Source organism: Condylura cristata, unplaced genomic scaffold, assembly GCF_000260355.1.
Source record: "Condylura cristata isolate star-nosed mole 26May11 unplaced genomic scaffold, ConCri1.0 scaffold00031, whole genome shotgun sequence".
Taxonomy (NCBI): domain Eukaryota; kingdom Metazoa; phylum Chordata; class Mammalia; order Eulipotyphla; family Talpidae; genus Condylura; species Condylura cristata.
In genome coordinates this window covers 12956661-12978776 of record NW_004567132.1, presented here as the reverse complement: position 1 = coordinate 12978776, position 22116 = coordinate 12956661, and the positions used below count along the sequence as shown (strand labels likewise).

Sequence of the window (22116 nt, the reverse complement as noted above, 5' to 3'; positions counted from 1 at the left end):
GTCCTCTCTTCCTTTCCATGTTAAAGTATTTTCAAAAGCCAGGAGATATGTTCTTCTTGGTTCCTTTTGGAACTGGAGTCAAAGCAACATGAAATCTACTAATTTCCGCCACTGAAATAGTTACACTTATTTACTTCTCTTAGCTTTCTCTCTGAGCTGCTTTCCAGATCTGAGTGTCTTGTGAGGCGTGAATAGCAGCTTATCTTGCTGAGAGTGTGGAATAAACCCTTAGCAGCCTCTGGTGTTAAAGGGCTTGACTTATCTCAGTGTGGTGGCATTGCGCCCTGGCTGGGTTTACTTCTTTGTCTTTGCACTCTCTGGTTGCTTAGCACAGCTGTCAAACACCTCTAGTGATCCTAAGAGCACTCTGATGGATGGTCTATTCCACTCCTCGGATATCCTAAGTCAGTGGACATTGTCATTTTTAGAATTTACTTAAGAAGCACATGCCAGAAAGACTCTGTTAGCTTTAAAGAGTTATGAAAACATTACTTTGGATACAGATAATATATCTTCTGTGACACACAAAGCTTACTGTACTCAGTGAATGTTTCTGAAAGGAGTGACGTGTAGCAGTCTTAACCTGAGGTGTAATTGGAGAACTCACTATTCCAAAATCTCTTGTTAAACCTATAGTAACAGCACTATTTTATTACTTTGGAATTTGATTAATAGCATCAATTTTTATACCTTTTCTAAATATGAGCTGTTATTTCTCCCTTTTTTAGGAAAGGTGGAAGGATGATCATATGCCTCCTTGTTATCTTCTAGAGTTGGAAACAGCAATATTAGTTCTTGGAATAGAAACCCTTCCCCCCCCCCCACACCCCTGTGTCCAGAACATCTCCAAAGGGCTTCTACATAACGAAGAGAAAGTTTCAAAAAAATGTTTTTCCCTGTTTCGAGGTTCCTCAAACTGCTAAACATGGAGCTTCCCTAACGACCCAGCAATCCCACTCCTAGGTATCTACCCAAAAGACACAAAAACACTGATTGAAAAAGATACCTATACCCACATGTTTATTGCTGCTTTATTTACAATTGGAAAAACATGGAAGCAGCACAAATGCCCAAAAGTAGATGACTGGATTAAAAAGATGTGGTACATATATACAATGGAATATTACTCAGCAATCAAAACAGAGAAACACATGTCTTTTGCAGCAACTTGGATGGAGCTGGAAAAGATCATGCTTAGTGAGATAAGCCAGAAAGAGAAAGAAAAATACCGGATGGTTTCACTCATAGCAGGAGTATAATGGACCAGGCAAGAAAATAACAAAAATAATGAACAACCATATACCAGAGTCATTTTGCAGGGGTGGAGTGGGGAATGGGATCAAAAATGGGGGGGTGGGGGGTGGGGAGGGAAGTGCACGGGATTATGGTGGTGGCACAGGGGTGATTTGGTGATGGGAAACCCGCGGGGATTACAATCGAGTTGGAAAAAAAAAATGTACAAAATGATGTAAAAATAAACTTTTGTAATAAAAAAATGTTTTTCATATTAAGCCCTTAATCCATCTGGATTTTATTTTTCATAAAAAAATGGAGTAGGCAATTAATATTTTCAATAAATGATCCTACCACTATTTATCAAATTACCTATTTTTAACCACTTCTCTAGAATGCCAGTTATTATATAGCAATTTTTCACACTTATGTGAGTCCCATGGTCTTTTTTGTTCTATTGATCTAGTCATACAAAACCACAATACTATGAGTGATAATCATTACTCATCTTAAAAATAGGTCACAATAGTAGCCTACTATCCCAATCCAGGCAAAAGAGGAAATGGCACAGACTATTAGTCTCCATGTGTTTCTGAGATTAGTGGTATTCTATGGAGAAAAACATTATTTGACCAATCTGCATTTTCATTCTTCTACCCATTTTTCAAGTCAATAGGTATATTCCAAGAATGGCCGGTATCTAAATATCTAAAGTCTTTACATTTCAATAGAATTATACATATCCTATACTACTTTAAAAAATTCTTTTACAAGCTTATAGGATATCCACCTATTGGAATTAGACTCTTACTATAATTTGTAGTGACCGTGGAACATTAAAATGGAATATTCAGAGAATAAAAGCAAGAGTTAAAACTGGGTGTGCATAGTATGACTTATAAAACAATCCATGACTTTTCAATTGTCCAGACCCTGCTGGTTCTTGGCCCTTATTTCCTATAAATTTCCTCCCTCAGTCAATTTTCTATCAATGTCTTAACTTTCTAACTTTCATGCTGATGATTAAGTCCCCCCACCCCCGCCCCAAGTATGCTGCCACTTCAGGATCCTTGCATAGCTATTGCCTCTGCCTGTAATGCTTTTCCTCTCTGGGCCAGCCTGATTGACTCCTTGGCCCTGACAGTGAAACAACAGCCCTTCCTCAATGGCACATCCTAGCCCCTCACTTTGGTTTGTTCTTTCTTTGGTACTTATCACCACCCAACAGGCACTTCATTTTGTGTGTGTGTATTTGATTACTGTCTCCCTCCCCTCAACTAGAAAGTAAACTCTACAAGGTGAGGAGTTTGGTCTATTTTTCCTCAGGTTTTGGTTTTGAATATTACCTGGCATGTATACATGAAAAATTTTGCTGAAAGATGATTACAAGCACCTAATTTTAATTATTAACTGAATTACTGATAATAACTCACATCATATGTCTCACTGAAGAGTGAAAGGTCACTAATGCATTATTGAAGGAGGGAGCTACTGTTAAATTGTATACTTGGAGGAGTTGAGAGGGGAGATGGCTTCTTTGTGTTGTTATGAGAGAGCCACTTGGTGAACTGATAAACATCAGGTGAACAAAAGAAGAAACCTAAATGCTAAGAGTCAGCAAGGGAAACTTCCTTTACCAAAAACGTTGACTCTGGAATATAACGTCAAGGCAACTGCTAATCCTTGAGGGAGATACAGGTGCAGATGTTATACGAGAAGAGCAGGAGCTCTCTGCCCCATCCAGACTCAAAAGACTCTCAAATGGTTTCCTAGTCTGCAAAGAGTGGGCAAGATTTGGACTGCAGAAATGAGAGGGCAGGCAGAGTACAGATTCTAGAAGCAGGCAAGGGAGTGAATTAATTAGTTCCGGTGATCTATTTTCATTTGCGTTGCAAATTCTGATAGAATTTAGCTTAGAAACATTTAGATGGGGGCTCTCCCTGGTGGCACAAAGGGGTTAAAGTACATACTATGAAGCTATTGCAGCCACTGCAGCATGAATTCGATCGCCGGCTGGGGAGGTGATCCACATGGCATGGCAGATCTCTTCTGTCTCACTTGCTGCTCCCCTCAGCAGTGTATTTCATTCATATGCCCTGTTCTGCTTCCCACTCTGTCTTTGGTGAAATTTCTCACCCCACATCTCTTGCCTGTACCCCCAATTCTTATGTGTGTAAATAAACAAACCTCTAAAAGAGAGAGAAATATTTAGACGGGACTAATATTCACCCACTGTTCATAGTACAATACTTGGTGGTGCCAAAATATCAAAACATTCCTCTACAATGGGAAACATTTTCTGCCCAAGCTCTTCCCAGCATCTCATCCCATTGTCCTCAGAACCAGAGCTTAAGAGGTGAAACAAGAGGTCTTGGATCCTGCTCTGGTGATATAACTAGTATGCATTTTTATTTGCTTGGATCTTTCATACAACTAGCTAATTATTTTTCTTATCACACTTAATTTAAGAAGATTACTAAGGTCCTGAAAAACTCTTGAGTGGACAGCAAGAGTAAAATAATACTTCTGAAGAAGGATTACATGTGGAGATGGTGCCAAAAACATGGAGCCAAGTTCAAAGACATGCTATTTTAATTGATCTCTTGTTCATAAGAAGAACAACTTGATTGCATTTATTTAGGGTCTGTCCACACTCACAGAAAGCGACAGAATTTGTAAGGGTGTTGTTCAGTGGGTCTAACCAGTCTGGATCACAGTCCTTTGAGAAGCCAATGGAGATGAGTCTTAGAGCCTTGAAGCTGGTACAGTTATTGGGCTTCATCTAAAAAGTTGACCCAACACTCTGTAAAGCAGAGACTGAAACATTTTGCAGTTGGGTTGAAAAACCTGATGTGTAATTCACATTTTGTTTTCCATTTGTGTGGTTTCCTTTAAGATTCCAGATGAACCATTTCTTTGGTTCAGCAAAATAGGGATGCTCAGCCCATTCTAAATTAATTGTGAGACCTCCCAAATAAATGGGATTTAAACCATTGAGGTCAGTGCCAAGTAACAGGGTAAAAAATCAAGGTGGGTGAAAAATGTGGAAATATTTGAACTTTGTAGATTCTGATGAGAGTCATCAGAAAAAGTGTCAAGAGAAAATCATGGAGATAGCATAGATAGCATCTAATATGCAGGTGTGTGAAGCCTGGAAGAGGAAGGAAGTTTAGATTTTCAATCTGCTTCCTCTTCTACTCTGGCACAGGTGTAGGGCTAAGGACTTTATAATGGACATTGAGATGTCATAGATGACTTCCTATTCTGTCTTTTAATCAGCCAAAAATAAAAAACATTTATGATGGAGAAGTTGGCTCAAATATTTAACAGGAAAGTTTTCTTTTTTTTTTTTTTAAAGATTTATCTATTCATACAGAACTGGGGTACAGGCCAGAGATGTGGAGGGTGAGAGAGACAGAGTGGGGAGCAGAACAGGCAGATCGATGAAGTACACTGCTGAGGGGAGCAGCGGGCTGGTCAGGAGAGGTCTGCCGCGCCATGTGGATCTCCTCTGGGGCAGGCGGGGATCGAACTCATGGGGAAGTGGCCTAAGCTTCTTAGTGCTGTGCTTTAACCCGCTGCGCCACCAGGGAGGGCCAACAGGAAAGTTTTTTAACCCCAAGTACAGGGAAAGTCTCAGGAACATTTTACCCATCAGAAGGTAAAAAACCAAAGCTCTGCAAGGTGGGATGTCCATCTTTTATCCTGACCTTTGAAACCAGTCTCCCGTTTGTAAGTACCACCACTTATTCTGCTGTCCTGCGGCAGTTACATGAACATGCCTGCCATTCAGAGTTTTGGAGTGTGCGTTGACATCTGTGTGTGTGTCAAGATAAATGGGTGCTGCTTTTGATGCAGGACGTGATACCAGGATGCTGCTGGTATGCGGTCAAAAACCTCATGCTCAAATGCCCCACCCGTAGGATGGGTCACGGCCCTTGGACACACTCACTTGTGGACTGTTCAGGGTAGAGTCTATTTTCAGCCTACAATTCTCTTTTTAATGTCAGAACAGAAGCTTTTCGCTGAATCAGAGCACTGAATTAAAATCAGTGGCCAAACAAGCAGGTGATTTTGAAGAGGAATTCTTCTTGCAAATATAGTTCTTTCTATGGTAATCCAGAGAATAAAAATGTGGTGAATAGTGTATTTTAGGAGAGAAAAGAATCAGAAGGTGACTATAAACCTTAAGGAACCTGAGAAAAAGGGAAGTGGATGTATTTTAGCTAATCTATTGGGCCAAATGGTTGGGAACTTAACTCAGAAATTTAAAATATTCCAGTGTATCAAATAATTGCACAGGGTGTGCACTGAACATGCCAGGGAGAAGTCTGTCCCCACAGAAAAAAACAGCATACTTCCTGCTACTGCCAGTGATTAGGGTTGGAACGTGAGATGAACTTGATTTGTCTTTCTGATACCGGACACAGTCAATTCCATTGTTTCTTAGATGAAGACAACTGGCATTTTCATCTTCCAAACAATGTTGTTTACCATGTGTCTACTGGAGTCACTCAGTGGACAAGCTGATTTAACCAAAAAGATGCATTTGACATAGATTTTGGTCATTTTAATAATTCCTTGCATGGACAAAGGACCTGAGCTTCACATCATTTACAAATTCTTCCCTGCCTACTGACAGTGGACTCTCTGGGGTAGTAGGAATGGCCTGGGGCTAAGTTACAGTAATGGGGTCATATCACTACTCATGCCCCAGTCTGAGGGAACAATGGTTGCAAAGTCTGGTCATATTCTTTTTCCAAAAGAGTCACACTGCTTAGGTTCAAATCCTGTCATTTTGAAGCAAGTTACAGAATTTTAATGACCCCTACATGCAATGGTGATAGAGGGTTATTGTAGAGAGCACATTCAGTATTGTATGTAAAGCACTTAGTACAATGTCTGCTTGTAGGAAAGCAGCTAATATATTTTACTTGCTATTATAATTAAGCACCTGCCTTATGTATACACAGTGATTTTAGTCAGGCCAAATCTGTTGGAAAAAACACTATTGATGATGAAATTTACTTATTTTTTCTGAAAAACTTCTCAAATTTTATATTTATTAACTTGGAGCTTTAGCTATGTGACCTCTCTTCAGGAATGCTATCTGAGGATGGGATGAAAGCCCTAGTCCTCAAATTAATAGTTATAATCATTGATGTGTATTAAGTTGATTCTTAATATCTTAATGTCCATTACATACCTATGTGAAATTGAACCACATAAAGGCAGAATTTAGGCCTTCCTGACAAAAGGAAGTGAATTGAAAAGAAGAGAAGCAGAGCCTTTGCAAGGAGAAAATTGTTCTATCTCAGCCAGTGTCAGAATGTGGAAATGTTTACAAAATGCTCATTAAAAGAAAAAGGGATTGCTAGATAGAAACAAAATCTGGTGCACAAGTTTATACTAGAGAGATAAGAAAGGCTAGGCCCCTATAGGGGATTTTGCTATCCAATTACTGCAACCTGACTTGGGGTGGGGGGGAAAGTGGTAGGGGGAGGGAGAGAGAAAGGAAGTTTCCAAACTTGTCTCCAGTGACAGGAGACATTTACGCTCTGTAAGATAAAACTGCCACTTGGAGCCCAGGAGCGCTAAACCTTCCTGGGTTGGCCTGGGGGCTCCAGCAGTCATGGGCTCGCTGGTCCTGCGACTGTGTGCTCTCTTCTGCCTGGGTGCTCACTGGGTTTCCTGCAGCCCCATCATGAGCCTGGACCGGTCACCTCTGGAAGAAGATATGCCTCTCTTTGATGATGTCTTCTCAGAGCAAGATGGGGTTGACTTCAACACACTCCTACAGAGCATGAAGAATGAGTTTCTCAAGACATTGAACCTTTCTGACATCCCTATGCAGGACTCAGCCAAGGTTGACCCACCAGAGTACATGCTGGAACTCTACAACAAGTTTGCAGTAGATCGGACCTCCATGCCCTCTGCCAACATCATTAGAAGTTTCAAGAATGAAGGTAAGCGAATATTTCAAGAAGTGATAAGTAAATTTGCAATGCTTGGGTTTAGGTGAATGTATCTGTACACAGATACAGAATAGCAATGCATATTTTGATTTGTGTCTGTACCATTTTTCTGGTCATCTCAAATGGTATTAAAAATATCTTTTCATCCACAAACATAAAGTATCTATAATTTTGACACCATACTTGGGTCTTTAAAAACCTTTATTTTGGACAACAAGTAATATGAAAAATGAACGTTGATCTACTACTGCATCTTTGTCCTTTTCCAGCTAGGCCTTGGATTCCATTTCACTTTTAATTGACTACAAATTTTGACAATTTTAGCTTGAAATGAAAATAGACAAAATCCAGAAAGTGTTTACTTGGGTTTCACTCAAACTTGAAAATCCTTCTATTATGTTACATTATTTAAGAAATGTTTAAGCAGGTTGGGAACTTACATTTTAGAGATTCTTCGTAAATTTTGGTTGTGCTTTGTATGACATGTACATACAACAGCGTATGGCCCAATTAATATACAGCTTATTTCTGTGTCTTTGTGAAGATCAATGCACAAGCTTTATATAATGGTGAGAAAGTGTGTTTTTGTTTCCTGACATCCTAACTCTTTAAATAACTAAATCTAATGACCTAGCAAAATAAGCTTATGTTTAATATAGTGTTGGTGGGGGGTGGGGTGAGGAACTATAGTAAAGGCTTGGGTCTAAATAAAAAATATTAAATATTTTCTACTTATGCTTTATAATCATTAACCAGGTACAAAAGGAACTTTAGGTCAATATCAGCCAGATTTCCTAAAGTAGAAAGTAGCGGCAAGTAAATAGTTTAGGATTTGGAATTTTGAGAGTGGATTGATGACAGTATTTGTGGGCAATCAGCTTAATTTAGTTGAAACTCGACTTCCTTACTTATAAATTGGGGATAATACATTTACATTTTTAATTGAGCAATTCAAAAGAAGTAAGGGTAAGAACGCACTCCATTTTCTAATAAGTACTAAACTAAATGTTAGCTAATACTAGTGAATTCTTTAAATTCTAGGCAGTGGAGGAATGTTGAATACATATTGCTCTTGAGATGCCCATTTGACCACCAAAATTTCTAATATCTAGTAAACATATTGGATATATTACTTAACAGTGTTTTATAACTTAATAGAAATGGTACGCTGAAGTGATAGATTCCTTTTGAAGGCAAGTCTGAGTGAAAAATGAAGGTTCTGAGCACTGAGCCCCAAGTGCCAGGCTCAGGGTGTGGGTGGGAATATGTTCACATCACCCAGGGAAAATGAGATTTTTTTTCAGTTCTCACTTCTGTGAGGATTTAGATGGCCCAGGTCAGGAAGTGGAGTTCATGTAACTTATTACTGGAGGCCACTGAAGCCAGAAGAGTATCTTTCAGTGGACACTGATCTCTCCTCTGCTCTCAGAACTGCCAGTCTATGGATGCAAGTGTGCAGCACCAAGGACATGAATTCTTTCTTGTGCTGTCCTTGCAGGCAACTGAGGTCTCTTTTATGACAATTCAGGTCTGTTGATTGCAGCCCCCAAGATGAGAAAGACCAAACAAATAAAATAAAAGCAAAAGCACCACAAACCTACGAATCATGGGAAACAAGTGCCACTTCCAAAATAAAAAAAAAAATACATTACTTCAGTTCCTACCACTGCTCCACCCTTTCCCTATCATTTTGGGCAGTCAGTTCTCCACTTTGAGGATGGCTGGATTTTTTTTCTGGTGAAAATGAACAAAGAAGCAATACCTGAATTATAAAATTATTGTAAGGCATAAATAAGGCAGTATTGGGCCCTCCCTGGTGGCACAGAGGGTGAAATCACAACACGAAGAAGCTAAAGCCACTTCAGCATGAGTTCAATCCCCAGCCCTAGATGTGATCCACATGGCGAGGCAGACCTCTCCTGACCAATGTACTCATCAGTCGGCCTGCTCTGCTCCCCACTTTGTCTCACCGCCCCTGCACCTTTAGCCTGTACCCCAATTCTGTATGCATAAATAAGTAAATCTTTAAACAAAAAAAGGCATTACTTGTTAAGCACCTAGCACATGAAATTTGCTTAACAAACATTAGTTCTGTCGCCCTGAAATGTAACATCTTTATCTATTACTTGCCATTCTTGTACCTGCACAGTGAATTTATTAACAGTTCTACTTACGTCTACTAGACATACAATAAACATTACACATCTAAGTGTATAATTTGATAGTTATGGATAAATGTAAACACCCATTGAAATTACCATCATAATGAAGATAGTAAATACATCCATCATCCATCATCATCAAATATATCCATCACAACCATCATCATGCTAACTTGTAATCTCTTCTTCCCAATAGTGACCTTTTACTCTGCACTTTTCTTATTGGTGGGACAACAGACCTATTGCCTTACTTTTAGTCTTGTCATGTTCCCTTTCCAAGGAGAGTCAAGTCTCCTATAGTCTTTTAAATGGATAGGTGATAACTTCCAATATATCTGCGGTGTATACCATGCCCATAAATTAATTTGGCCTGATGCCTGAAAACATCAACCAATCATATTTTTAAGTCTGCTGTTTTCTAAGGCATCTTGGTAGGGCAGAGGCAGAAAAGGGAACTGAACTGTGATACCTGGCAACTAGTTGGCAAGATCCATTCATAAAAAGACAGCTGAAATAGAAGGATATAAATGGCAAACGTCAAAGGAGAGATAGAGAATAAGTACTCCATTGACTCAGAAGGGAATGAACTTTCAGATAAGGGGGTGAGGAAGGAGGGGTTTTCAAGGGAAAATGGATAAGCTGGGTAAGTGGAGGTAAAGGCAGAAGATGTTCTCATGGGTCAGAAGTCACATCCAAAGGTGCAATATACAATAAAACAAAATGATACTTTGCAAGCTGGGAAAAGAAAATAGAAGTCTGCTTCAACCATGGGGCTTTGCAATTTACTCAATCTTTCAATGAATAGTAATTGAGCATTTGTAACAGTCTATGCACTGTAGAGATGAATGGGAATATGCCTGGATGCAGAGTCTGAAACCTCATTCTAGCTGGTTTTAAGAGTCATTAGAGAATTTACATTATTCCATTGACCAGTATTTTTCACTTACAGTGTTTGAGGTGATTTCTGGTGGTAATCAGAGGTGCACATGAAATCACTATATGTTTATATTAATGTAGATTAGGAAAAAATCCAAATAACTATCACCCCAAAACCCTCATTTCATGAGTGCTGTTGTTTAGGACAGATCTAAAAGTGGTAACATGTATAAAAATAATAAGGTCAAATTAAATCTGGAATATTATTATCATCTGGAATAGAGATCCCATTGAAATCATGAATTTATATAAATGGTATATAGTTGGAAAAATTCTGCCAAAGATGCTAGAGAACCCATCTATTATTGTTCCTTATTATGACATCTTTGGTGTCATGAACCTTGAATGATGACACATGCCCACAAGGGTTCCCTGTAGACATGTGTTACCAAGGGCAAAAGTACAGGAGCTTTGGATTCCCGTACAATTCTCAGGGAGGAAGTCAACATGGTAATATTCAGTAGTGTGCATCCAAGATTAACCAGACTTTAAAAATTTATCTCATAAAGACTTTTCAGTGATTTATAGGTGCCAAACTCCATGCCAGGTACTAAAGGTATAAGACTAAAGTAACCAGCCTATACTGAATTTTCTTTTGTTTCACACATATCCAACTGCTATCACTCCCTTGGTTCATGGCTCTCTTGTTGACCTTATCAGCTTTTGGTGTTTACTGCAGGGACCAGTAAACATTTTTGGTAAAAGGCCAGATACATAATAACATTTTAGGGGGGTATTTGCCTGGGGTGGGTAGAAATCACATGTTGTCTGCTATGACTATTTAACTCTGCCATTATAGCAAACCAGTAGTCACAGAAAAGATAGGAATGAATGCACATGGTCAATTCCCAGTAACACTTTATTTCCAAAAACAGGTGGCAGGCCTGATTGGACATGGGCTAAGTTGTTTACCAATCCCCATTCTAGATGGAGGTCTTTCAGGAACGTCAGTGCCCAGTCTGTGTGGGTCTTTGTCCATTACATATATAATAATAAAATGTCCTCATCCCTGCAAAGTATCAAGAAAAGAACCACCACTACACATCCCATTTGATAGTTCTTCACTGGCTGAAAAATGGGGGCTTGCTTGCACACTCTCAAAAGTCCCTCCCATTTCTATTATTCTGTGGCTGATAAACTACTCAAGCAAGGCTAGGCAGAGTTCTCTCCCATTTATTAGGCAGTCATTTTTCACTTTCGTCTTGGCTTCTTAACTCAGTTTAGCCCTCTTGTATTTTCTGTGTCCAGGAATGCTAACATTGGGTTTGTTTTCATTGATGTTCTCCCCCGCACCCCCCCCCATTCTCTCTGTATCAAACTTCCTGCATGACCAGACCCTCTTATCACATAAATAAGCATATTTTTCTATGAGATATACTGAACATTTGATTTTTGTCCTTTTTTTCCCCAGATATGTTTTCCCAACCAGCTAGTTTTAATGGACTCCGGAAATACCCTCTCCTTTTTAATGTGTCCATCCCTCACCATGAGGAGGTCATCATGGCTGAACTCAGGCTGTACACTCTGGTGCAAAGAGATCGCATGATATATGAGGGAGTGGACCGGAAGATCACCATTTTTGAAGTCCTAGAAAGCAAAGAGGACAATGAGGGTGAAAGAAGCATGCTAGCGTTAGTGTCAGGGGAGATCTATGGAACCAGCAGTGAGTGGGAAACTTTTGATGTCACCGATGCCATCAGACGTTGGCAAAAATCAGGCTCATCCAATCACCAGCTGGAGGTCCACATTGAGAGCAGACGTGATGAAACTGATGACATTGGGAGGGGACAACTGGAAATAGACACCAGTGCACAGAATAAGCATGTTCCTTTGCTTGTTGTATTTTCTGATGACCAAAGCAGTGAGAAGGAGCGGAAAGAAGAACTGAATGAAATGATCTCCCATGAGCAACTTCTGGAGCTAGACAACCTGGGCCTAGATGGATTTTCCAGTGGACCTGGGGAAGAGGCTTTGCTGCAGATGAGGTCCAACATCATTTATGACTCTACGGCCCGCATCAGAAGGAATGCCAAGGGAAACTACTGCAAGAGGACCCCTCTCTACATCGACTTCAAGGAGATTGGCTGGGACTCTTGGATCATCGCTCCACCTGGATACGAAGCCTACGAGTGTCGTGGTGTTTGCAACTACCCCCTGGCAGAGCACCTCACACCCACAAAGCATGCGATTATCCAGGCCTTGGTCCACCTCAAGAATTCCCAGAAGGCTTCCAAAGCCTGCTGTGTGCCCACCAAGTTAGAGCCCATCTCCATCCTCTATTTAGACAAAGGTGTCGTCACCTACAAGTTTAAATATGAGGGCATGGCAGTCTCCGAATGTGGCTGTAGATAGAAGAGGAGCCCAGCAGCTTATTTAATAACTGTACATGTGTATATTTGGTGTTCCTATTTAATGAGATTATTTAATAAGGGTGTACAGATCATAGAGGCTTGTGGCCTTAGGGAATTAGGTCAGTTTGTTGTAGGAAATGCATACACAAGTGCTCAGCTAACAAGGTCAATAGGTTCTTGGAAACCTTAACTTTAAGCAAAAACATGTGTAAAGAAGACTGGTCCTTAAATAATATTGTTTGAGTCAATGTTGGCCAGATTTATTTTGTTTCTCATCAACATGGTAACAAAACAACATTGAACAAAAGTTATTTGAGGACCAGCTGTGTTTTATTCTCCAATCTTGTTCCTTCTGACCTATTTTTCTTTGGACTTGCCATTTCTTGGTGATGCCATCTTTATCTCAAGTGGCAAGCCCACATTACTCATCCTCTATATCAACTTCACAATAACAACCCCTAGAGAAAAATGCAGTGTCAAAAGATAAATATTTATGTATGTATATGTGTACATAGATAAACTTCTAGAACACTTGTTCTAGAAGAGTTATAGTACTCACACACACATATGACTCAATCAAGTGTGTGTAAATTAAAAGCCAATGGGATGTTCTCTGTCACCTGTTCTCTGAAAAAGATTTATGTCAAAAATTTTATCATCATAGGAAGTATTAGATTTCCCACTGCAACTGGAAATGGAAGTGTAACTTTTGTTGATTTTCTGCCATTGCTCAGAGCAGCAGGACTTGGTACAGGATGCTGCATGTTTGAAGGAGAGGTTATTTGATACAGAAACCAAATGACTTCAAGAGGCTGTGGCGTAAGGTACAAAAATGGAAATTGCAAAATTTCATAATTGCAAAATAGCAGAAATTGAACCCATAGGGGCCCAGTGTACTATGGAGGGTAATTCCTGTCAAGGAAGGAAAACAGAGAGGTCTTCAGGATGATGTCTATTCCTGAGGTAATAGGAAAGTGAGTCATGTGTGCGAATTTTTTTGATGCAGAGGGTGGAGAAGAGGGAAGGTAGGGAGAGGGAGGGGGCAAGGATATAGGTGGCATCTTAGGATGTGTTGATGAAATTAAAAGAAGTTCTACTTGGAGAATTAAATCTGCTGGAAAAAATAAAATTACCAAAGACTAAGAGGGGGAAAATCAGCAGAGATCAGCTTGTTGGACTCTTCCCGTTTTTCCCTTCAATTCTTAATATTTCTCTCTTGTATTGGCTATTGCTCTTTTCCTTCCCTATTTCTTCTTTGTCTCAGTCCCTTATCACCTTCTCCCACTCCTGAGTCCCTTGCCTCCACTGGCCTTCATTGCCCCTGTCGAGGGCTGAAGGCTTTTACTTCCAGAATGAAAGGACTTAGTGCTCTAATTTCTTACTTTCCCCAAGATATTTAATTTGACTTTATTGTAACAATACCTGTTATGAAACATGTTGTTTGTGAAGAATACTTTAGTACATATAAAGAACCAGAGTTTAAATGTATATACTTAAATACACAAATTAATAGACTCAGAAGAACATTCTGAAAAGCTAAACCTGAATTTTGAAATCAGGGTTGCCCCATGGTAAAAGCCCTGGGACTTTTCCATTCTTCCTACTTTGCAGTCTCCCATTTTGGAACTGGCCAGGACTAAGGGGTGTACCATGGGGCTGCCAGAACCTGCCCAGTTGGAAGCACACAGGGACTCTCTGGCCCCAGCACCCCCGATGCAGATCACACATTTGTGCAGAAAGAACCAGGGTATACAGTTCTCAAACCTTTCTGACACCACTTGGACTGTGGTTTCTGGAGCATTAACTTACTCACCCCTTTGAATGTTTTCATCAGTCTTGACCTTTTTTCAAAGCCATGGGATGACATCAGCTTTCCTTTCACAAATCCTTTGAGATTCTCATACTGCCCTAGAAAATAGAGGCAAGAGAAGTTATTTTGAAGATATTGTCCAAATTGACATCTCTGTATATCCACTGTCAGTTGGTATTCACATGGTAAATCCTGGGGAATCCATTGCCCCTAGAAAAGTGATATCTTGACCGTCAATGCAACACATTGGAGATAGCTGTGCAACTCAGTATCATTCATTTGTAGAATAGCCTTCATATTATTTGTGTGTGTGTGTGTGTGTGTGTGTGTGTGGTTTTGGATAGCCATGCTTAGTGCCCTCAGTGGGATGAGGTACATCCTTCACATCCATGGTACACATTGCATAACTCATATGGTACTTCTTATCCTTTGTAAAGGATACTGTAATAGACATACAGTAAAACCTCAACTGAACAGGATAGTTCTACTTATATAAAAGTCAAGCAAAAATTTTCCTTGTGTCTAAAATATTTAGGACAGTGATGTACTAGTAAATGCTTTCCAACTAAAAATCTGTGGGGACTTAACCCTGCTTTGTGGATTTCAAAGGTGTGAATATTCCTAGTATGGCCTGTTTCAAGCTACCAATGTGATGTCATTCAGTTTGCAAAATTCCTGAAAACCTAAGAGTTGGTTCTCAGGGCCAAAATATGGTTCTCACTGCTAGTGGCATGCTGATGTTAGACACTAACACTGCACCAGGCCCTGCTCCCCATCATGCTTCTGTTGTTCCTCAAGGCTTCTGGAGAAGCCTTGATGTGGGCACAGGCACTCTATGATTTTCTTCCCTAAGGAAACAGAGATACAGAAAGTCTCATCCTGGTTATTTAAGTATTTCCAATTGCATTTTTTTCTCTCTTCTCATCAAAAAATGCCAAGACATAAACCAGCTTCCATCAGGCCTCTTGCAAGGTATCTACAACTCTTCTGCACCACTGCATAACCACAAAGTCATAATGTGGACCAGCTCCTTAGGAACGCAGAGCTCCTTAATATCTTCTTTGGTCATAGACTGTTGCTGCTTGTCATGCCAGCTGTTTTTACACTTCTACAGCATTATTATCATCACTGAAGTTGATAAAGCTATGTGACTCTGGAAGAGACTTGTGGCAGAGGGACATGGCAGCCAACAACCAGTATATTCGTGTACAAGTTTCTAGGCTTCCTACTATTTATTGATGGATATATTTATTTTTGTAATATAGTGTAGATGACTAAATGTTTTATTTTTATGTTTGTAACTCTTGGATGAGCGAATCATCTATGCTCTTCAAGTACTCTCTTGCCCAGAGGATGGCTCTTTTATAATATATGGCCTGTATTTCATCTCACTCTTTGCATCAAAATTTCCTGTTATATTTTAGGAACCTCGCCATAGCATTGTACATTGTGTCTTGTGGGCAAGCTGTGAGTCCCTTGGTCTATTTACTGATTTGTGAATAGTACAGTTTTAATGGAAATGTAAGCATTCTTGAAAATATCTAATCAACAAGTTGTCCTTTCACGAGTTGACAGTGTCATTTTACCATGATGCAACTTTAGTAAGGCCACTCAGCCTATTAGAGAGGCTCGATGAGTGCAGAAAGTATGTGGTTGGGTCATTTCATTCCCTAAAGTAGGTGCCTCCCCAGACCTAATTCACTGTCCACTGACCCACAAATTCAGAGAATGGATTGGAAAAATCTGTTTGTCATTAGACCCATTACCCCTTCAATGTACAAAGTATTAACTGAGGGACCTCCAAGTGTCAGGCTCAAAGTGCCTCCTTCTTCTCTCTAAATAATTTTTGACTGGGGAAAACACTTCTTCCAGCACTGTTAATAAATGATTTGGTCTTCTTTGGAATCTGTGTCCTCCAAGTGAAAGCTATTAGAAAGAAAATGTACATATTACTTCTTACTGGACTCAACAGCAGACCACAAAGCACAGTATGTGGTGGCAAACCCCCTTTGCAATTTGTAACAAGGAAGGGACTTGATCCTTTTTAAGGACGGTGGCTCACTTTGGTCACCTTGTGACTCTGAGAGGTTCTGGTTAAAAGGAACTATGACTGTGTGCATGTTTTTGCTCCCCAACAAGTTCATTTGAGTTTACACCTTAGATGGGAGGAGAGAGGATAGTACCCCCTGACAGTAGCAAGGAGAACTGTCTCTGGTGTGGAAATGTATCTTTAAGTTAATAACTCATCAAAGAAAGACAGTTTGTTGTGATCAGCGTGTTTCTTTCCACACTGGATTGTCCTGTGAGTGCCTGGCCTGATTCCAGTAGAGAAGGGAGGGAAAGCCCATGTCCGCCTCATGAAATTCCACAAATATGGGAAAGCAGCTAATACCATGTTCACACCAGCATGTTTATGTTTTCATGTAAAACCTGCTCATTACCTACATCCAAATTCATGTAGTAATTAATAGATCAAAATGGAGCTCGAAATAAATATTTTATGCTGTGTTCATAAACCAAATATGGACATCCAGAATCACCTTGTCAAATAAAATGGAAAAATTATTTTGATGATAATGATTTGCAGCTTACTTGTCCTCAAGACCGCGTGTTTTCCTACCTCTTACCTTCCTGTTTCACAGTCCGTCCTGATGGGCTGAAACCTCTTGCCACATTAGAGGAGCATGACCTCAAGGAGTAAGTTAGTTTTGACTTCAAAGTGGTTTCACCAGAGCATTAAATGCTGCTGTTGTATGTTGTTATTTTCCCAATTACCTGTAAATCCCACAAATGCCAGAGATGTACATAAAAATGGGAATTTCCTTCTCGCTGTCAATAACTAAGAAATATTTCTTCTTTGAATTTAGAATGAGTAAGAGGAATTACTTACAGAGGAATTACTTTGGGGCAAATATTTAGACCAAATTTCACTGCAATTTGTTTATCGAACCTCATGTAATCTCAGGCTGAGAAGGGACTTTTAAACATGATCCAGAGTATCCAATGTCCTCCGGCATTCCATCAAAGCACTTTTTATCTATTTTGCAACAACTGGAAATTAAAAGGGAATGTATTACCTTCTTATCTATATTTTTAGAGGGTTCTTTCTCAATTGTGCTCAACTGGCTTAAGTCATTATGCACACAAGTCACTTTTGGAGAGACAAAGTTAGGCAGAAAGTCATTAGCAAGTTCTCCCTCTCATGGAGCTGAGTTCTCCCCTGTGGTTCCTCGTAAGTCCAGTTCATAACTGTTGCAGTTGCACATACACATCTGGTTTGCAAATAGCCCTCCTGACTTGGACCCAATGTTCTCCTCTTCTTGCAGTAGTGTATGTGTCTGAACACATGGCAAGACACAGGAGACTTCCTCAACTGGATGAAATGAACAGAAGGCCTGATCTGGGCTGGCTTTACCTCCTGAAGGGCTAGCAGATTGGTAGACAGACAAACCCCACTGTCTGCTCTGGGAAAAAATGCATTCTTTTCTCAGAATGTGAAGTTTGAGGGCATAAAAAAGAATACAGGTGGACTAAAATCCTGTCCATCAGACAATCATCTTGCACCTCTTGGGGGATCCTCCAACATTTGCCTGGTTGGTGACATCTGGCAAGTGCGTCAGCAGGAAGCACAACACTTGTCTCTCTGTGTCAGGAAAACTGATAGCAAAAGTTCTAGGCATGTGGGAGCAGGAGCTGGGAACCCAAGGCCCAGACCAAAGACTAAAAATGTCTGAAAAGCCATTCTTAAAACTTGATTTGGATTTTTTTTTTTTAAAAAAAGTAGTTGGTTTTTTTTTTTAAAGATTTATTTGTACATACAGAACTGGGGTACAGGCCAGAGGCTCAGGGGCGGTGAGAGGATTCACCAGAGACAGAGCGGGGAGCAGAACAGGCAGATCTATGAAGTACACTGCTGAGGGGAGCAGTGGGCGGGCCAGGAGAGGTCTGCCACACCATGTGGTCACCTCCGGGGCAGGCGGGAATCGAACTCATGCGGAGGTGGCTTTAGCTTCTCAGTGCTGTGCTTTAACCCGCTGCGCCACCAGGGAGGGCCCTTGATTTGGATTTTTAAAGAAAAGATTTATTTATTTATGCATACAGAACTGGGGGACAGGCCAGGTGCAGGGGCACTGAGAGGATTCACCATAGTCAGAGTGGGGAGCAGAACAGGCTGAAGCACATTGCTGAGGGAAGCAGTGGGTGAGACAAGAAACGTCTGCCAAGACATATGGGTCACCTCTGGAGCGGGAATCAGACTTGCACTGACGTGGCTGTGGCTACCTTGCAGAGCTGCCACCCAGGAGGGTCTGATTTGAATTCTTTAGCAACTGATGGATGCACTGCCCCCTGTAACTAATTCCGTATGTGGCTGTCTCTTACAGTGTGGCCTGAACCCATTTTCCACGCATGATCTGACCTGAACAAGGCAGTGCAAGACCAGGCACACGTGTACTAGGAGATTTTTGTCTGCTGACAGAAACAGGGATTGTATCAGGCTGATGGAGCTACTAGTTATTTTGGACAGTAAGTAAGAGAAAAACTTATTTTCAAAGCTCAGACTATACATTTAATAATATATCACCTTCTCTAATTGTGCACTTCATGTTAATTGATCTTTGTGGTGTTGTGAGAAAATGACACCATGGGACTGGTTGCATGTGACTTTAGTCACATGGATGAAAGTCCACTTTTGTACAGAAGTGACTATTTGTAAATAAGGGGCCTATTTGGAGAAGGTGAGAGCCTGTTAACTTGGGTGGTTATAAATGGATTATGTGATTATCTCCGACTCACTCTCCTGAACTGTCAGCTTACAAGAACCAGTTCCTGCCCTCTCTTAACCTTCCTTAGACCATTAACACAAATCCAAAGTGCTCATTTCATCCTGAGAAGAGAGCCCAGAAATATATGGACACCCGTTTTTACTCTTAAATGCAATTCTGAGAATTAAAAAATATTAGGCCACTTTGGCAGGAGGCGTGAAGCACATTTGCTAAATCTGGATTCAGCAGGAAATTTTCATTTACATAACATAGAAACAATTTTTTTTGCATGACAAAGGAATGGCATAAGAAAAATCCAGTTCAAACTTCTTATTAGCATCCTTACCTACTATGCAAAACATAATCTAGCCAATTCTGAGGAAACATCAGAGGAATCCATTTGAAGATCATTCTACAAAATAACTAGACTGTAGTCTTTAAAAGTATCAATGAAATGCAAAGAAAGAGATATGGCAACTATATATAAATTGTGTGATTCTGGATAGGATCCCAGATTCCCCCTTTCCCCAAAAGATGGGCAGAAAAATGACATTTTTTGTTACTCTTACTGCTGACCATATGGTAGCATGCTTAACTTTTATCAACTGTATACTCTCAGATGGCATCTTCTAGTTTTTTTTTCTTAATTATTGTCCTTTTTTCTGAAGCTAAGGAATAGAAAGGGAGTAACTCAGCTTTTGCCAAATGAAGTTCTCAAAGCAGCAAGCAGGCAATGCTAAAAAATGAGATGTTGGCCCAGTAGGCAAACTCAACAGAAGGAACAGAGATGAGGGAAACTGTCCATCAGTGTGGCAAACCTCATGTCAATACTGCAATGAAACAGTATCCTGAAATAACCAAGCTCAACATTCCCTTCCCTGAAAAGAAGCATGCTTTTCAGGCAATAAACCATCTGTTTCAAGTGTTTAGAAAATGAATCTCCAATCACTGGTAATTTAAACTTCCTTATACTCCAGTTCAATGTTTGATAAGAAGAGTGCTAACAGGATGGGAACTGAGTTACTATATTAAGAAACCCAGGCAGAACAAAAACCAGCCCCCTGCAGTTATTTTGTTTATGCTCCAGACTCATCTGTTTTAATTAACATAATATTTACATGAGTCCATCTCCTGTTACATCTTTTGCTTCAGCTGTCACATGTTCTTGGGGTTTTGTTTTTGTTTGTTTTGTTTTTGACATTCACACAAAAAGCCCTGAAGAGCTGAGAACATGCCTGAACATCTCTTTCATTTAGATAATGGGGTTTTGTCATCTCAAAAGTGTGCTTGCTTACATGTGTGGCACCTGGCTGGATATCTTTGGTGTTCTCTGTGTTCTCTCCAGGCAGTCTGTCAATATGGCTATTTCAAGATAACTGAATTTCCTATATGGCATCAGAAATTACCTAGAGTATGTGTCCCAAAAGTGAGAGCAAGAAGAGACTGTATTGTCTATGATCTCACCTCCAAAGTCATACAATATGACTTTTACCATAATTTATTTGGTAGGAGAGAGTCACTGGGGCCAGATAGACCATAGCCAGTGGATGGGAATTAGACTTCATCTTCTGAAGAGAGGTAAGGAAGTATGTTGATGAGTTCTCAGATATTCTTTGAAATCTCTATAGATAGTATATATATATATATATATATATATATATATATATATATATATATTTATAAATCTGCCTGTTCTGGGCCCATAGGGAGCATACATAAACATATATTCCTTGCCTTACCTAAGCCTGAGAGAGCAAGCCAGTCCCTGCTCCACGGTGACTTCTTCTTGACTCCTCTGCCAGACCTGGTCCATTTGTCCCCTAGAATTCCTGGGTGGAGCTCAGACTTAAGCTTGTGGTGCTTCTCCCACAAACATAGGAAGCACATATCAGGCTCTCAGAGGGGTACATGTTTGAAGCAACCTTCACTACACTTGAAGTGAAGGGCAGGCCTCCTTCTATATAAATGAGGATACATTCAAAATGAATTCATAGTCCACTAAAATAAAAATTTGAAGAATATTAGTAAGCTTGGCGAGTATTTCTTGGATAACATTTCTTAGTAGAACATTTCTTTTTCCTATTGCTAACTCAGTGTGACTAAACATCATGTTTTAGTTACAACTATAAGTCTCACTTCTTTTTATTTTTTAAATTTTTTAGAGTGAACATAATTTTATTTTGAATTAGTCAGTTTCCAATTGATGGTTCCCAAATCTGTTGGCAACATCCAGAGCCAGAGCAGCGTTTGCCTTCTCGCTCCTTCAGTCTGATCAGGGTGTTGACCTCAGCCATGTCAATGTCACAGAGATTCCTCACAGCATATTTGATCTGGTGCTATTGGTGTTAGCATCCACAATGAGCACAGTGTTTTGTCTCCTATCTTCTTCATGGCTGACTTAGTGGTCAGGGGGAAATTGATGGTGGCAGGGGTGAAGTTTGTTCCTCATGGGCCCACTCTTCTGAGTATGTCTAGGCTACCTTTGGAGGTCCAGTGTATTGAGCCATGGAAGGCAGATATTGCACAGTTATCTCTCTCTCTCCATTATTCTTTCTTTGATTGTGAGTGCCTTTTAGCAACGCTTTCATGACCTTCAAAGATTTTGCTTTGGATTTAGTTTTGGGGAAAGCAGGGACTTCCTTGTTTGCTTTCAGCACCATCTTCCTGAAAAAGCCCATTCTCACAGGCTTCTCATTTCTTGATTTTAAAGCTCACTTTGGCATTCTTGCTCTTTGGACAAAAAACTTAATCATAGCAAAATTAACTAACAACTAAAATCATATAACCAGTCAGTGGAAGAATTGATGACAGAAATCACTAGTTCTTGCATAAGAAATCAACTTCATATGACCAAGATTGTAGTTTTATCCTAAGTCTTGCCTCACC

At 40.0% G+C, this 22116-nt stretch overlaps 1 protein-coding gene across 1 annotated transcript; it reads left to right on the top strand.

Moving 5' to 3' along the window:
* The first annotated feature begins 6713 nt into the window (after positions 1 to 6713).
* BMP10 (bone morphogenetic protein 10) lies at positions 6714 to 12801 on the top strand. Its single transcript, XM_004691472.1, has 2 exons — positions 6714 to 7199; positions 11718 to 12801. The coding sequence occupies exons 1-2, from the start codon at positions 6866 to 6868 to the stop codon at positions 12656 to 12658; spliced, it is 1275 nt and encodes a 424-aa protein (XP_004691529.1). The 5' UTR covers positions 6714 to 6865; the 3' UTR covers positions 12659 to 12801.
* Positions 12802 to 22116: the final 9315 nt, after the last annotated feature.

Bases quoted from the DNA above. Each gene is read 5' to 3' on its own strand.
- BMP10 (XM_004691472.1), top strand. From the start codon at position 6,866: ATGGGCTCGCTGGTCCTGCGACTGTGTGCTCTCTTCTGCCTGGGTGCT. The intron at 7,200-11,717 runs GTAAGCGAATAT...TTTTTTCCCCAG, and splicing joins TAGAAGTTTCAAGAATGAAG to ATATGTTTTCCCAACCAGCT.